The 17,913-nt window shown below is 39.4% G+C and overlaps 1 protein-coding gene across 8 annotated transcripts in view; it reads left to right on the plus strand.

The window, feature by feature from the left end:
* EFCAB11 (EF-hand calcium binding domain 11) overlaps positions 1-17,913 on the plus strand; it is a 150,228-nt gene that overhangs the window by 50,971 nt on the left and 81,344 nt on the right. The window contains exon 6 of one of the 8 annotated variants that reach the window (XM_029950375.1): positions 5,682-5,770. The exons of 6 other annotated variants lie outside the window; for them this stretch is intronic. In XM_029950375.1, coding sequence (XP_029806235.1) covers positions 5,682-5,727 — 46 coding nt within the window. In that variant the 3' untranslated portion in view covers positions 5,728-5,770. Of the gene's footprint in view, positions 1-5,681; positions 5,771-9,055; positions 9,214-17,913 lie in introns of those variants that run through there. One more of the 8 variants, XM_029950376.1, reaches the window with a different exon arrangement.

Genomic DNA, 17,913 nt, shown 5'->3' on the forward strand with positions numbered 1-17,913 from the left:
GCATGTTGCAAATTATTATTAAATCCTATTCCCCCTCCCCTTTTTTTTTTTTTTTTTTTTTTGGTGTCAAGAAGCCCCATTAAAACCTACTGGGTTATGCTTCTTACGAAAAACCGTAGCCATCAGACGTTCACATCTAATCCAGGTGGGTCAGCTGACATACTAGTTTTAATGGTTTGCAGTGATAAATTTGTCATAGAATTGGAGCCGCCTCTGGGTTATAAATTGCTCAGACTCAAAAGCTACGGAAAATGTACAAGGACTGCCATTAGAAGAGAATGTTTTAAGTTACCTCAGTTGTACTGGGGGAAAAAACAATAACCTGGTAGGAGGTGTATCAGGTAACCGTAAGTTCACATGGCAAAAAAACCCGCTACTGGGCTGCGTGTCAAATACTCAGCTGGATGATGGCCAAAGCACCTGTCAGTTTGAGTGCCGGCCATTGCCATCATTCCGTTCACTCCTCCCGATGACCCAGTGAGGTGCATACCAATATTCTCATTCCTATTTCACAGATAAGAAAACTGGGCTTAGAGAGGTTAGATAATGTTCCCAAAGTCACACGGGTAATAAACAGGTGGCAGTGTTCTAAGTTGCTTGTTGTCACCTTCCGTTCATCGTATTTAAAAAGGGAGAGCCATTATCCTTGTCCTCACGTCAGTTCTTTCTTTCTGTTTCTGTCAGTGATGCCAGCATTTTCCCAGCTCACTCGTGCAGTCGGCATTGATTCTTTTCCTTTTCTGCCCTGGCTCTACATTCGTTCACCCACTGGTCCCTTTGCTCGGGCAGTGTCTTTCTGCTGTCAGCCCCTCTTCCCATGCCCCTGGTGTAGTGTCAGGGCCCTCTCCGCCCCAACTCAGGTTCTTCTAACTTCTCCCCTGATGAGCCATTACCTTCACTCATCATGCACATGACTCCTTTCTGGGATGTCCCCTCCTCTGCACCCTGCTCTGTGAGCCCTGACGGGGAGGTTGGCTTCCCTCCTCTGTTACGTGTCCTGATGCATCCACTCCTCAGCGACTGTCCCCTCTTCTCAGTGCTTGTGATGGGAGCTCTTTATCTCATTGTGCACTGAGCATGTGCACCTGGCTTGCTCTGCCTCTCTCCCGGTGGTTGCTTAAGACCCCTCATGAGGGGCGCCTGGGTGGCTCAGTCGGTTAAGTCTCCGACTTTGGCTCAGGTCATCATCTCACGTTCGTGGGTTCGAGCCCCATGTCAGGCCCTGTGCTGATAAGCTCAGGGCCTGGAGCCTGCTTCTGATTCTGTGTCTCTCTCTCTCTGCCCCTCCCTCTCTCATGCTCTGTCTCTCTCTGTATCAAAAATAAATAAAACATTTAAAAAAATTAAAAAAAGAAAAAGACCCCTCATGAACATCCGGAACATGGCTGTCTGCCTGCAAGTGCAAGTTTCCAGGCCCCACATGTATGTATGAGGACAGCAGCCTTTATGGTAACTGTGTGGTAACTCACTGAATTAATAGCTCTCCCATTAATCCCCCAACCCTTATTACTCAGAGACCCAGTTCACTGGAAAAGGACCACAGGCTTTCACGTGGTGGTCAGTTGTCTGCAAAGATGGCAGTCACACCTCCCGCCCTTCCCTGGGGGCACAGAGTGCCTTCCTTTCTTCCTTTGCAGAGTGCCTTGGCTTTCCTCCCATCCAGAGGTGGGGTTTTTCTCCACTGTCTGAATCTTAGCTGACTTTGTGACTTAATTTGACCAAAGGACGTGGCAAAAAGTAGCAAACCACCAAACCCGAGGGTGATCTTGGGAATCCCCCTCTCAAAGGATGCCGTCGGAAGCCCGTGCCATCAGCTCCATCAGCCCCCAAGGTTTTGTCCCGCTGTGTGCACACAGATGTGGCTTGAAAGGCTTCTTTAATGACAGTGCATTTTAAAGTTCTGCATTTCTAGGGGCGCCTGGGTGGCTCAGTCAGTTAAGCAACTGACTTTGGCTCACGTCATGATCTCGCGGTTCGTCAGTTCAAGCCCCGCATTTGGCTCTGGGCTGACGGCTCACGGAGCCTGGAGCCTGCTTTGGATTCTGTCTCCCTCTCTCTGCCCTCCCCTGCTCATGCTCTGTCTCTCAAAAATAAATAAATGTTAAAAAATTTTTAAAAAAGTTCTGCATTTCTATAGAAAGGGTCTTAAAAGTAGATAATAAATTATGATTATTTACACACTCTAATACTCTAATTCTGTGTTGTCTCTTTCTAATTTCTGAAATGTAATCCAAAGCTAACATTGATTGTCAAAATGCTAATATTTTCTCAAGGCTAAGTAGAAAAAAAAAACACCTTGTGTTCTTGGTTTGCAAACACCTGGAATCTCTCCTCCCTTCTCTCCTCCCCATTCTATGGAAACAAGCTTTGTATTTGCCAAATAGCAGAACAGCCTTTATTTGACAGTGTATGTTTTACTTCTGTGCCACCGTTGAATCCCACTAACATTTTCTTTCACGGAAAATGACCATTTCTTCCAAGAGTATATGATTGGTTTTTTTTTCCACATGCACGAAGTTTTAAAAATGAAACTTCATTTCAGACAGAATGATCTTTGGTTTTATGAAAGTGGAATATTTTTTACAGTTCTGTAGCTGTTCATCATTTTAAAACCTATTAGTTGTAACAGGTCAGCTTGAAAAATGAGGAGTTTTAAATTTAAGTTAGACAAAATACCTCACGAGAGATTCTGAAACTGTGCCAATAGAATCATGTTTAAATGATTCTTACATTTGTTTTTTTAAGGGATAGTTTTCTCCTTTAAACGTGTATTTGGTAAAACACAGTTACTCAAAGTGTGGTAGGTGTGTAGGACCGCCAGATTCAGCATAACACAGACACAGCACTATTCGTGGGGCTCTGACTCCTGATGACTGACCTAATGTGTTGTGTCTCCTTTTCCTGGCTGAGAGAAGGGATCTCATTTATAAGCATTTTATTCAGTAACATGTTCATAGTGCATTTTGCCCCATACGATTTCCCAGACTAAAGAATACCTACAACATATTGAGATAGCTCATATCATCGCTAGCACAGTACAAGGTAATTTGGATAGAAAATACGTAATGTAATAGCTGCAGTCACAGAATATAATTAAATTAGCGCCTAGTGTAAAAATAGTGAAAGGATTTATTTTTAGTTTTTAATGGATCAGATGAATGTGATTAAAATATGTAAATTAAATAACAGCATTCATTTCCATGCTTTTCTCTCCCTAGTATGTGTCATAAGGAGTCCATTTTCTTCTCCCCTCCCCCATTTCTCAGTAAACCCAGGATTCAAGACTTTGAATGTGATAAAACAGGGAATGCATTTGTTACATGCTTCAAAGCCTTAAGATGGAGGGATTCATTCATCCATTTAGGAAATGGTTTTTTAGTACCTCCTGCGCACCTAGTCCCTTTCAGGGTGCTTGGGGGTAGAGCCATGGGCAAAGCAAACAAGGAAATTAGTTTAGTTGTAAGACAACAGATAGAAACTGAGCAAACAAGTCAACCTCAGACACGTGTAACGTGCTATGAGGAAGGTAAAACAGTACTTGGCGAGAATGGCTGAGGGGGCGGCAGGTAGTTCTGGACTGCGAGTCTAAGGAAGGCCCTTTTGAGGGGTGATGTTTGAGTCAGACATAAATGACGAAAAGCTGACTGGGAGAAGAACCACCCAGAAACAGGAAGATCAGTTGAGAAGGCTCTTTCTGGGTGACTGGGTGGCTCAGTCAGTTAAGCGTCCAACTTCGGATCAGACCATGATCTCGCGCTTCATGGGTTTGAGCCCATGTCAAGCTCTGTGCTGACAGCTCAGAGGGTGTCTCCTCTCTCTGCCCCACCCCGTCATGCTCTGTCTCTGTCTCTCAAAAATCAATAAACGTTAAAAAACATTGAAAAGGCTCTGAAGCGGGTGTAAACTCGACAGGATAGAGAAAGCAAAAGACAAGCAGAGTGGCTGGATTGCAGTGAGTAAGAGGAAGACTGGGGTGGAGACTCGAGAGGCCCCATGACACACTATTCATGGGTGCCTCTCCACAGGGCGTTATTAGTTCCTGCTCGTACTATATTTTATCATTCTTATCATATTCTGTGTCATTATATATCCTATCATATTGTATATATCATATTGCTATTACCTATGTTTGTAACCTTCTCTAAAGTTATAAACCTTGTAAACAGAGATCAAAAGGTTAAAGAAAGGTGTCAAGAGTCCTCAGGAAGTGTAGGTTTTCTGAGCACTCCCGGTACGCAAAGTCACACCAGTGGGCCGTACTATCCTTTTTTTGTACCCCGCCCCCCCCCCCCACCTTCCCACATTTGTTTCTAGTTATCAGTGAAGTTCAGTTCAGTGAACATCCAGAGTCCGTGCTGGGCACAGGTGACTGAGTCTCCTGGGCTGTTACAGATGAACGTGCAGAAACTGTGGTAGACCCTCACTGGAAAGCAGCTTTCCTAGATTGTAGCTCTCATTTCAGTCCGTGATCAGCTACCTCTTATAACGTCTTATTTATCCTTAGGTTACAAATCTTAAAATTGTTTGAAGGACCAAATATCTAATCTAAATGTCAGTGATTTGTAATGTTAATGTAGTCTTCATTTGTTCCTCTTCACTGGAGACGCGAGACTTGGAAAAATGATTTTTGAGACCTGCATGGGCATCAGTCCTCAAAGGGTTTATCACTTGAATTACCTCTCTTCTCGAGGAAGGAACCTGTTAAAAATTAACAATTTAGGGGCATTGAGTGGCTCAGTCAGTTAAACGTCCAACTCTTGGTTTGGGCTCAGGTCATGATCTCATGGTTTGTGAGATCAAGCTTTGCGTCGGGCTCTGCGCTGACAGCATGGAGCCTGCTTGGGTATCTTTCCCTCTCTCTCCCTCTCCGTCCAGCCCTCCCCTATTTGTGCAAGAGCATGCTCTCTCTCAAATAAACTTTATTTTAAAAATTAACAACTTGGGGCACCTGGGTGGCTCAGTCACTTGAGCATCTGACTTCGGCTCAGGTCATGATCTCACAGTTTGTGGGTTCAAGCCCTATGTCAGGCTTTGTGCTGACAGCTCAGAGCCTGGAGATTCTTCAAATTCTCTCTCTCTCTATGCCCTTCCCCTGCTTGGGCTCTGTCTCTCAAAAATAAATAAACATTAAAGAGAAATTTTAAAAAATTAACAACTTAATACAGTACATGAAAGTTTAAAAAATATGTACACTTCTAAGTGAAGCGCACAGATTTGTAGACTCTGTTCTGTTATGCTTATGATTCAGGGTGTCTGCTTCAGCCCAGGGAATCAGGAAACAATACAGACCATCTCTTTTCTGTGCGTCTTCAGACCATATTAGTCACAATATAATGACAAAATTTCCACTGAATTAAACTTTCTAGTGATTTACAAGACATTGAAATGCATTACTAAGACCACTTCCCGAGTCTTCCTTCAGAGATAATTAATAAAAAGATTTTGTAATCAAAGGTACCAGTTTAGGGTTCAGTCTGGCAAAGGTAAGTTCTAGAAGTTTCCATGGCTTGCTACTGGTAATTCCACTCCTTGGATGATTGCTTGGCTTTATTCTTTCTGACTCTCATTGTATGGCTTAATAGATTTTCCCCCTGTTCAGAATAAAACTGTAGAAGCCAGTGCCACATTTAGTGTCTGTCTCTAGGCATGGCCAATGTCTCTTCTCTCCGACTTTGTTCCAGGGGCTCTGGAAAGGAGCTGACGGGACCTCACGGTGACAGGGCATAATGTTTTCAGCTCTACTCCTCATTCTCTTGTCGCTGTACATGTGGTATGTTGGCGTGTCACATACATGTAAAATAATTGAGGCAGAAAAAATGCATATATGTTCCTCCCAGCTTAAGAAACAAAACATTCCATTTCCAACATGGTGGAAGCCCCCGCGGGTCGCCCTGCCTGCCGGCTTTCCCCTTCCTCTGCCCCAGGATAGTCGCTATCCTGAATTTTTAAAGTCATTCGTGTGTGCCTTTATATTTTGTAACACAGATTTTTCTATTTTAAGTAATATACAGTATTGTTTTATTTTTTAACCTTACATAAATGCAGGTTGCTTTTTCTCTAGTTATTATATTTTTGAGACTTATAGTGTATAGTGTTCCATTGTATGAATTTATCATAATTTATCTATTTTTCTATTGATGGGCATTTTGCTTTTCCCCCTAGGTTTGCTTGTTTTTGCTATTACTAGTAGTACTGTATAGACGGGTGTTTATTTTTTATTTTATTTTAGAGAGAGAGTGTGGGCAGGGGAGAGGGGCACAGGGAGAGAGAGAGAGAGAGGGAGGGAGAGAGAGAATCTCAGGCAGGTTCCACGCTCAGCACAAAGCCTAACGTAGGGCTCAATCCCATGACCCTGGGATCATGACCTGAGCTGAAATCAAGCATTGGACACTCAACTGACTGAACCACCCTGGGACTCCCTCTGTGGACAGTCTTATACCATAATTCCTCGTGCCCATGGACAAGTGATTCTCTTAGGAGTGGGGTCCCTAGGTTATAAGGCATGCAAATGTTTACTTAGATAGTGCCAATGTTTTATAATGCCACATGGTATTTCCAAATCATTCCATTCATGTGTAGTCCCATCAGTGTCTGAAAGACTCTGTTGACCTGCATCCTCTCCAACACTTGGTATTATCAGACTTCCTAATCTTTTCCAGTGGCGTGGGTGCGGTATCTCATTGTGGGCTTGACTTTAATAGTGGATCATCTAACATACATCTTCATGTTTGTTCGTCTCTTCTCTGACATATCTGCCCATGGTTTGTACCTATTTTTCGGTTGTGTTTTCTATCAGTTTGACCGTGCTCTTTAGAGATGTTCTCAGTACAAATATTTTGCCATCTTGAAAGATATCTTCTCCCACATGGTGGCTTCTCTTTTCACTATCTTCAGATATCTTTTGAAACATGAATTAATTTTATTGAATTTATGAATCTTTTTTTGTAGTAGGGTGATTATGTCTTATTTAAGAGACTCTTATTTCAAGGTCAGAGAGGCATCCACATTTTCTTCATAAAATTTAAAGTTTTACTCTTGAAAATTAAGTCCTTTATACGTTGAAGTTGATTTTTGAGTATTGCATGGTGTGTTGGAACTTATTCCACATGGATAACCATTATTTTCAGCTTTTTTTTTTTTGACTGTGCCCTCTTTTCTCTACAGCTCTGCCACACTGCCTGTTTTCTGTTCTCTTCCATTGGTCACCCTATGCCCATTCTGCAGTGTCCTCATAAAATCGTAGATCAGTAGGGCAAGTCTCCCTTTTTACTTTTCTTCTTCTGCAGTGTATTGATTAGATCCCATTTTCTGCTTTTCCATATAAATTCTAGAACTGGTTTGTTAAGAGCCCCCCCCCAAAAAAACCTGTTCATATTTTAATTAACGTTTCATTGAGTTTACAGATCAATTTCTAGAGAATTAATATTTTAATGATATTGCCTTCCGATCCATGAATATGGTGTACTTTCCATTTAATTATTTTTTAAGCCTTTTGAAAAATTTTTATAATTCTCTACACCATCATACCACCACTATCACCATCATAATCATTATATTTTTCAGTTGGATAAGGTTTTCTAATTACCAGGCCTCATTCTATGATTTTGTATTTAGTATTCACAACAACTTTATGAGGTAAGTCCTAGTAATAGGAGATATTTTACCCAGGAAACCAAGGCACATAGTGGTTAATTGGCTCACCTATGATCAAACAGCTCGTAAATGGCAGAGGCAGGATCTAAGCCAAGGTGTTTAGGTACAGAATTTATGTTTTTCAATCACTAATCTATATTATGAATAGATTTTTCTTCTTCTTGTGTTAGGTTTAGTCCTATATATTTTGTTGAGATATAATTGACATACAACATTGTGTAAATTTAAGTTATGCAGGGTGCTGATTTGATACATTTATGTTTTGCAGTAGGATTACCACAGTAGCCCTAGCTTACACTACACTTACATCACATCACATAATGATCATTTCTATCTCATGGTGAGGACAAAGTCTAGGTCCTTATCCGTTCTGAAGTCCGTAATATCGTGTTTTATAGTTTTTGTTGCTATTCAAATGGTAGCTTTTGAAAATGGTTTTTAGGGGCGCCTGGGTGGCTCAGTCGGTTAAGCCTCCGACTTCGGCTCAGGTCAGATCTCACGTTCGTGGGTTCGAGTCCCGCATCAGGCTCTGTGCTGATAGCTAGCTCAGAGCCTGGAGCCTGCTTCCGGTTCTGTGTCTCCTTCTCTCTCTGCCCCTCCCCCTCTCATGCTCTGTCTCTCTCTATATCAAAAATAAATAAAACATTAAAAAAAAAAAGAAAATGGTTTTTAGATTATTTGTAAAAACAAATAGAAATATAATTGATTTTTATATGTTGGTGTATCTAGCAAGCTTGTTAAATTGGTAGATTTTTATGGGTATTTTTATGAAGAGAATACTATCAGTGGAAGATAGTAACCATTTTCTTTCTTTACATTTCTTATGTCTTTAATTTCTTTTTCTTGACTTGGGCACTACGATGAATACTTCCAGCGGTGATAGTGTCTTGTTCCCAAACTCAGAGGGAATGTCTTCAACATCTTTTCATATAATTTGATCACAGCTATAGAGTTTTATAATTAGATTCTGTGTCAGATTAAAGAAGTTACCACCTAGTCTAGCACATAGAGATTTTTTTTTTTAGCAAGAATGGGCATTAAATTTTATTACATGCCTTTTCTGTATCTGTTGAGATAATAATTGGTTTTTATTTTAATGTGTTAATGTGGTGAATGACATACCTGTATTTTAGTATAAACCCTATTTGGTCATGCTATTACCTTTTTTACACACAGATTCAGTTTGCTAATATTTTACTTAAGATGTGTGTGTGTGTGTGTACACGTACATTATTAGGACAGGACCGTGTCAAAACAAGTTTGCAGATTGAAATTTCGGTAGCACTCAAGGTAGGCTTAGATCCAACGTGCCAGTCCGCATGAGGGTCAGTCAACATCCATAAAATCTCTTAGCTATGGCTTATCATTTTTCCTTTCATTTTTCTCTTGCTTCTTTACTCAGGGCAACTTCCCTGTAGCCCTTTGGGTATGAGCTGATGTGGGGAAGTTATCCTTTTGAGACAGTGCATGGTTGGCAAGCCCTGCATCCTTACTGCTGGTCTCTTCTGCGAAGCCACCAGACCAAAGCCCAAGTGCAGGTATGGACCCTCACTCTCAGGGCAGAAGCGCTTCAGGAATCCCCACTAAAGACTTTGGGTTTGAGATAGCCCAGTAACATGGCCTGGCTTTTAAACTCAGTGCCTTTAAGGTAGTTTTGATTTAGTTCTTACAGCAGCATTTTTAAGTGGGGGAATTGATTGGACTATCCAAAAACAGAAACTCACATAAATTATTAAATACTGTTTCTCTCAAACTTTTCTTTGGAAATTCTCTTCTCCAGATATTGATTTACTGGTCAGAATCTTGGGTTTGCTAAGTGTTGGAAAAGACTAACGGCTTATTTGTAAACATATAAGACTAACAGCTTATTTGTAAATATATAAAATGAGTAGTGCATTTCTAGTTCAGTGATTTTGGCATTTCAGTTTTGTTCTAACTTCTGTTGCTATCTAAAGGATATGCCTAAGTATTTCTGACCACTGTTGTTCCTCTTTTGAATATCATTTAGAAGATGTAAGCTAGGGGGCACCTGGGTGGCTCAGTCAGTTAAGTGTCCAACTCTTGATTTTGTGTCAGGTCATGATTTCATGGTTCATGAGATCGAGCCCCACATCAGGCTCCACCCTGAGGATGGGGCCTGCTTTGGGTTCTCTTTCTCCCTCTCTCTCTCTGCCCCTCCCCCCATAAATAAAATTTTAAAAAACTTTAAAAAAAGGTATAAACTAATACTTATTTTCATGTGATGTAAAAGCATATTGTCAGGAAATAGTGATATAATTTGATGAACATGGCACTGACTTTCAACTTTTTAATTTTTCTATTATTTATGAGAAGAAACAGTACGATGTTTTCTGTTTTCATCAAGGTATTATATCTAAAAACCACTTTTCTTGAACTTGTCTTCAAGATTTGTTAACATTGAATTTTTAACTATACTTATATCAAGTATCAAATAATTATGTCTGACTATTGATGGTCTCCAAGGCCGCCGGCACCAGATTTGATGATTCACTGGAAGAACTCAGCATATAATTTATTTATGGCTACGGTTTGTTACAGGGAAAGGAGACAAAGCAGAATTAGCAAAGGGAAAGGCACGTGGGGTGCAGTCCAGGGGAAGCCAGGTGCAAGCTGTCAAAGGTCCTCTCTCAGTGAAGTCACACCAGACACACTTAATTCTCCCAGCAGCAAGTTGTGACAACATGTGTCAAGTGTTGCCAACCTTGGAAGCTCATTCATGACTCAGCATCCAGGAGTTTTCTTAGGATGATTATGCAAACAGTTTCTACCTGGCACGTCCCAAAATTCCAGAGTCCCAGAAGGAAAGCAGGTGTTCGACATAAACCATATTGTTGCACAAATAGTTTAAGGCACAGCGATCCACTCTTATGAGGTCAGGCTGGTGAGAAACTTTGAAAATCCAAGTTCCCAGAGGCCAGCCAAGGGCTATCATGATAAGCAGGATAGTAATCAGCTCTTTTTTGCACGTGGAGTTACGGCTAAAGTTCTTAAAGCACTGACCATGTGGCAGGTACTGTTCTTCATTCACTTCCTCCTCACAACAGCCGTTTCCTGGGTGAGGAACTGAGACACAGAGAGGTTAAGAAACTTGTCCACAGTTGCACAGCTAATGAGTTTGAATCAGGATTCAAACTTGGGTTTTAGATTCTGTGACTTATCAAATATTTTGTTGTGTGTGTTTTTTCTAATTTTCATGTTGTCCCAATTCGTGGATGTTTCATATATTTCCAGAAAACTGTGATTAAAAGAAACTGTCTTCATCTAACCTCTTTTAATCTGCAGTGTTGCTTCATGGCTCTTAATTTTTAGGTTTGGAAAATCATTCTAATTAGCATACGCAAACCTTTCTTGATCTCCTAAGCTTTTTCTCAACCTTTGTGTTTCTGGATTAGAGGATCTGAATCGTTTGGGTTTTTTTTTTCCCATATCCCTACCAACTGCTTATTTGGTCTTTGACCACTAATTTAGTTCCACTGGTCTTTCTATACATCCTTTTGGTACTTCTGAGCTGTAGCAATTAGGAGTGCAAGCAGAGCAGGTATCACTGCACCGTGGTTTATGAATAAAGACAGGGCAATATTTTCAGCATATTATTTCCCTCCTTGTAATTCTCATCATTGTGCCAGCCATATTGTCTCCTCCGGAGGTTGGACAATGACGTAGGGAATGGGCGTTAAGTGCCCCTAGATGGCCATCTGGGGTGTAGCTGGTAACTGGCATGACTGATGGAGTAAGTGTACTTTAGATTATTTCCGTTCTGACTGAAATGAAGAGATCCACTATTTACTATATCCATTCCCAGGAAAATACATTATAGCTTCAAGTTGGAGTGTTAACACATGTGCTGAAATATGATACAGATGTTTAATGTCCTACCGTAATATTATTTCACCGCTCAGAATCACCTGCTTTTTTGATACCTGCCTAAGCCTGCTTGCTTTATTCCATAACACCTGTTCCCGAGAATATATTTACAGCCTGTTGTCTTTTCTAAATGGTTGGTACATATGTTATTAAAAAAGGTTGAGTTTTACCAGTGTCATTCAGTAAATATCTTGAGGATTCCTTATTATTTCTTTTCAGTGTGATTCTGTTTCAGCATCATACCATAATAATTGTTTCTACTTAAATACCCCATCAGAAGTCTTGATATATGACTGAGGTATGGTAGTTATTTAAATATTCATGGATAGGGAACAAATTATTTCCGGTTGCAGCTTTTTTAAAAGAATCGTACAACTTGCAAACCACTGCGTGATGATAAATGCCTTTGTATTTCTACGGGCTCAGAAGGCTTCTGTCTGTTTTGTTAATGCTTATGTGGGCTTGGGCGTCTAGAGACATTTGCTACCTTCTATTCGGTTCTTTGCAGTTGGGGTCCCCTGTTTAAACATTGCATCAACAGAAAGTGTCCAAAGTGACTTCACCTACCTCGTCTCCTCCCCACTAAATCTCTACTACTGGTTCTATAGCATTCACAACACTTATCAATCTCTGACACTATATTTTGTCTTTGTTTGCTTATTGTTTGCTTAGCACACGTGACTATAAAATGTCTTGATTACCCTTGGATGTTCAAGTTAGCACAAAACACATGGTGGCGTGGTTCTTGTTGAATGAGTCAATGAATTTGTTAAAGACTACAGAAAAATAAGTTATGTATGTTAGATGTGATGTGTGATCTTTTCATTCAAACATGTTAGATTGTCTGTGGGTTTCCTGGAACTTGACGAGGGTATCCAGATTGACCTTGGATTTGGGTTTCAAAAAGTAGCTAATGAAAAAATAAATAATGGTTCTATTTAATCTGTACACTTGGTTAAGTTTTCTAATGCTTTGGACTCTGAGGGTTGTGTATTTGCCATAAATTATCAAATCTATGATAAACTGGAGTCCTACCAAATTACAAGATACCAAATGCATACTTTCTTTTTTGTGTGTGTTCATTATGAATATATTAAACAGAGAAAGGTATAAATAGTAATATAATGTAATTTTTTGCTTCAGCTCCCTAGCTTTATCCAATCTTAACATTTGCCATGTTTACTTCAGATTTTTAAAGAAATAAAATTGTACATGTAGAGTTGAAAACCCCTATGCATCTTTCCCTGATTCCTTACCTTTTCCCCTCTATGTTTTTTTTTTTTTTTTTTTTTTTTTGAGAGACAGAGTGCAAGCAGGGGAGGGGTAGAGAGAGAGGAGATACAGAATCTGAAACAGGCTCCAGGCTCTGAACTGTCAGCACAGAGCCCAATGCGGGGCTCTAACCCACAAGCCATGAGATTATGACCTGAGCCCAAGTCGGATGATTAACCAACCGACTGAGTCACCCAGGTGCCCCATTAGCTTTTCCCTCTAGGGAGGGAACTGTGATACTCTCTATTTTGGTATATATCAATCTTGTGCATGTTTAATACAACTGCATAGATATTTATCCATAAACAATGTTATCTTGTTTTTCACGTTTTCCAGTGTAATATACATGGTATTGTATTGTTCATAGCCAAGATCTTGATTTTTTTCACTCAACGTTAAGTTTTTGAGACTCATCAATAATACATGTAGCCCTTGGAGTTCATGCATTTTCATTGCTATATAAAAGCTCGTTGAGAGATAATTCTACATTGACATTGTTTTTAGGGATTTGCTGTTTCAACTAAACGCTGCAGTTTAGCGTTCTTATACTTTTCCACTTGTTCACGTGTAGAAGAATTTCTCAAGGGCTGTGCTTTTACAATCTTTTTCACCTTCTTGCCCTCATAGACAATAAGAGTATTTATAAGCACATTTAGGTAAAAAGACAAGTGGCTGTGACTGAAGGCAGGCTGCCTGCCTGCCCAAGAGGTTTTGGGGCTCAATATCTTCTTACACCTGTAAACCGTCTCTAGCAGAGTTTTGGGACGAAACGTTTGAGGCAGTGGTCTTTGTATTTCTCTAAAAGAATTCTTAAAAACATGTACTTCCTTGCGCATTTTTAGATTGATGGCCAGAACTTTTAAAATGTTTGCAAAGCATATAACTTCCAATGTACTGTAAATACTGACATTTAAAAATAAAACTGTTGTATCACTCTTAAATGTATCCAGTGGAATCTAAATATCATTGTGATTTGATACTCATCATTTTTCCTTCAAAAATATGTGAGCAAGCATTTAAAAGATGTGAACAGATTCTTTGTTAACAATTTGAAGATTTAGACTCTCCTTTTTGAATTCCTGTTTCTGTTTTTTTCTCCCACTAAATTTTACCCGAATGTAAAATTTTTTTCATTTTGGCTTTCTTTTTTGATTTTTAAAAATCAGGCTGATTAAGGTATAATTTACATATCATAGAATTCTAATAATAGGTGTACAGTCATATGAGCTTTGACAAATGCATATAGCCGTGTGACCAGCCCCACAATCGACCTGTGAAATATTTCTATTCCTTTGAGTTCCCCATGTCTGCTCCCAGACTCTGATGCCACCAATCTTATTTCCATCCCTGTATTATTGCCAGACTGTCACATAAATGGAATCACACAGTATGTAATCTCTTGCATTGGTTTCTCTCACTTCGCATAACGCATTTGAAATTCACCCACGTCATTGCAGGTGTCAGTGGTTGGTCCCTCGTAACTGCAGAGTCACGTGCTGTTCTATGAATTCTACTACAGTTTGACATTGGGCTGTTTCCGGTTTGGGGCATTTGTGAATAATGCTGCTGTGACCGTTTGTGTTCCAGTTTTTGTTTGGATAGTTGTCTTCGTTTCTCTGGGGTTAACTAAGGCCATTTTGGAGTCACATGATAGGTGTATGTTTTAATTTTATAAGAAACTGGCAAACCATTTTGTATTCTCACTAGCAAGATACAAGATTGCCAGTTGTTCCTCATTGTTGCTGGCACTTGGAATTGTTAATGTTTTTTTCAGCCGTTTCTAATAGATGTATAGTGGTATCTCTGTGACCTCTTAATTTACACTTCCCTGATGACTTAAACAATTTTTCTTGTTTTTGTTTGTCATCCATATCTCTTGTAATGAAGTAGATGTTCACATCTATTGCCCATATTTAAGAAAAAATTTTAAGTACTAGGTTGTAAGAGATTTTTATATATGCCAGATAGAGGCTCAGTCTGTGACTTTTATTTTTATGTCCCTGAACCCACTCAGGTACCCCTAAAAGACAAAAGTCTTTAATTTTGAAGTCCAAATTATCAGTCTTCAAATGATTCATGATTTTTTTGGTCTTATTTTAGAAATCTTTGCCTAATGCAAAGGAACTTGTTTAAAGTTCCTCTGTGATAGTTTGAACTTGGGTAGGCCATAGAACCCAGTGTTTGATCAAACAGCAGTCCAGATGTTGCTGCCAAGATACTTGTAAGATGTGATTACCATTTAAATCATTAGAGGTCACCTGGGTGCCTCTGTCAGTGTCTGACTCTAGATTTTTGACTCAGGTCATGATCCCAGGGGTTGGGCCCTATGTTGGGCTCCACACTGAGCATAGGGCCTGCTTAAGATTCTCCCTCTCACTCTCCCTCTGCCCCTTTCTCCTGTTCACATGCTCTCTCTCTCTAAAAATAAAAAAATAAATTTAAAAAATAAAAATAAACATTTAAATCATTGGACTTTGAGTAAAGCAGTTACCCTTCACACTGTGAGTGGGCCTTATCTAATCAGTTGAGGGACATAAGAAAAAACACTGAAGTCTTCCAAGAAAGAACGGTTTCTGCCTCTAGACTGCATTTGGACACTAGAGACTGTAACATCAGCTCTTCCCTGGACTTGTTATTTTATACTGGTCTGTTTGTCTGTCCTCTTGCCAATAGCACACTATCCTAGTTAGATAGCTTTTTAATAAGTATTGCTAACGTGGCGTAAGTTTTAGATCTTTGTCATTTCTTGGAATTGTCTTAACTGTTCTTAACTCTTTGTATAAATTTGCAAGCTCACATTCTTAACCACTATGTTCTATTGTCTCCTAAGTGATACTAGTTTTCGTTTTAGTGAAATAGCCAAGATAACCAAGCCGACCACCCGAAGCCTGTCTCTTTACAGTAACTGCCTCCCAGTAAGCTGTAGAGTTTATGCCATGTTTTTATCATTTGTTTCCCTTTAAGCAGTTAACATTTTTTCCTATTTTATTAGTTTTTATTATCATTTTTAACTTATCCTAAACCCCCTTCAAAAGAAAAAATGGAACTAAATTCTCTGTTTAGGACCAATTTGAAATATGGCAATCTTTGATTATGAGGCCAATTGGTTATGCAATCCAGTATTCAAGAGAAAGGAATCCTACAATAAATATTAAGAAAGGTATTCTTGGAAAATTTAGAAAAAACAGAGATAAAAATAATTATTAATAGGCCAGTGTGAAACAGAATATACTAGTTGTAACATGTACACCATACACATGTCTGACGTTTCTGATAGAACAAGTTTGTTCCAGGGAGTTTATGTATATTGAATCTTGTTTAAAGTTCTTCTGTAACTCTGTGACATCCCCGTGTTATGATAGGAAAAGAAACATCACTTGTCTCTTTTTAGAATTAGAATAGCAAGGGTCGCCTGAGTGGCTTAGTTGGTTAAGTGTCTGACTCTGGCTCAGGTCATGATTTCACAGTTTGTGAGTTCGAGCCTCATGCTGGGCTCTGCACTATCAGTGCAGAGCCTGCTTCAGATCGTCTGCCTCCCCCTCTCTTTGTTCCTCCCCAGCTTGCACCTTCTCTCTCTCTCTCAAGAATAAACAAACATTGGGAAAAAATTTTAGAATTAGAATATCAAGGCCTTATAAGGTTATGGCCAGATTGAGTCAAGCTGAATACTAGGGAATCCTAAATCATAAATCCATCCACACCTACTTAGAAATCATTGTTGGGTGCCTGGGTGGCCCCATCAGTTGAGCATCCCACTTCAGCTCAGGTCATGATGTCATGGTTTGTGAGTTTGAGCCCCGTGTCAGGCTCTGTGCTGACAGCTCAGAGCCTGTAGCCTGCTTCAGATTCTGTGTCTCCCTCTCTCTATTTGCCCCTCTCCTGCTTGTGCTCTCTTTGTCTCTCTCAAAAATAAATAAAAACATTAAAAAAAATTTTTGAAAGAAATAATTGTCTCTAAGAATAGTAATAGGACCAAGAATCTGTAGGAGCCCAACAGTATAAGTTAAGTATAAGGTTTGGTAAATGTAATGCATATTCTTTGCATTCTTCAAAAATATTTATTCACACATGTACACAAAGGAAAAGAAAATTATGGTACATGTTTGTAAGCAATTGAGGTGTTTGGGTTTTTGTTTGGTTGCTTGGCTTGAGTAGGGAAGCTTTTTTTTTCACAGCTTACTATGGCTAAATAAGTTAAATACATTATAGGTCATTGAAAGATAGAACAAATTTACGTTGAGTGATGTGGTTTTATCAGATTATACCATAGTTGATATAATAATCACTAAAGTAAATAGGTGATACCAGGAAGAGTAACAGGTGCTATGGTACTGGACAAGCCAACATGTGAAACAACAGAAGTGATCAAAGGAAAATAATAAGAAATGACCTAAATTTCATCAAAGAAGAGCTGTCTTTCTAATGTCTTTAAATACAAATGAAAGTAGTAAGACAAAGAGGAGAGACTAACAAGAAAAATAGTCATGTGAAATGAGTCGTGGACCAGAGCTTAACAAAAACAACAGAGCTCAGACAAAATGTATTGAATACAGTAGCCGCTGAGTCATGATCAAAAGACCGGAAGATGGGTGTTTGGGCAAAAAAGAAAGGTCAGAAGAAAGCGGAAGGTGCAGTTGAGAACAATTCAAATGAGGTAATGGAGTAGAGGAAAATAATACCAAGTGGGCCATGTCCAAAGGTAATGAATGTATATCCTACTGTTGTGCGCATCGCTTAGCAACAAGCAATGGAAAAAAAGAATGGAAAAGGAAGTACAGAAAGCAATTAAGGGAAGAGAAGAGGCATACGCCTTGTAAAGTAATCAGGTACAAGATGAAAATGAGAAAAACCAAGATGAAAAGTGAATTCAGACCTCGAAGAAAGTTAAGATAAATATTCACATTTGTTAACTGTCTCTTGGATCAGTTAACAATGTTAGACACTGAATGGTCATAATCATCAAAATAGCTCCCTAAAGTAGACGTATGAAGTATACTCCATATTCTTTGCGTAAAACATTGAAGACACATTTAGATGTTCGTATGGTTTAATATTTTAAGAAAGCAAACTTTAATTTAGTAAGACAAAAGCTGATGTGTGAAA

Source organism: Suricata suricatta, chromosome 9, assembly GCF_006229205.1.
Source record: "Suricata suricatta isolate VVHF042 chromosome 9, meerkat_22Aug2017_6uvM2_HiC, whole genome shotgun sequence".
Lineage (NCBI taxonomy): Eukaryota > Metazoa > Chordata > Mammalia > Carnivora > Herpestidae > Suricata > Suricata suricatta.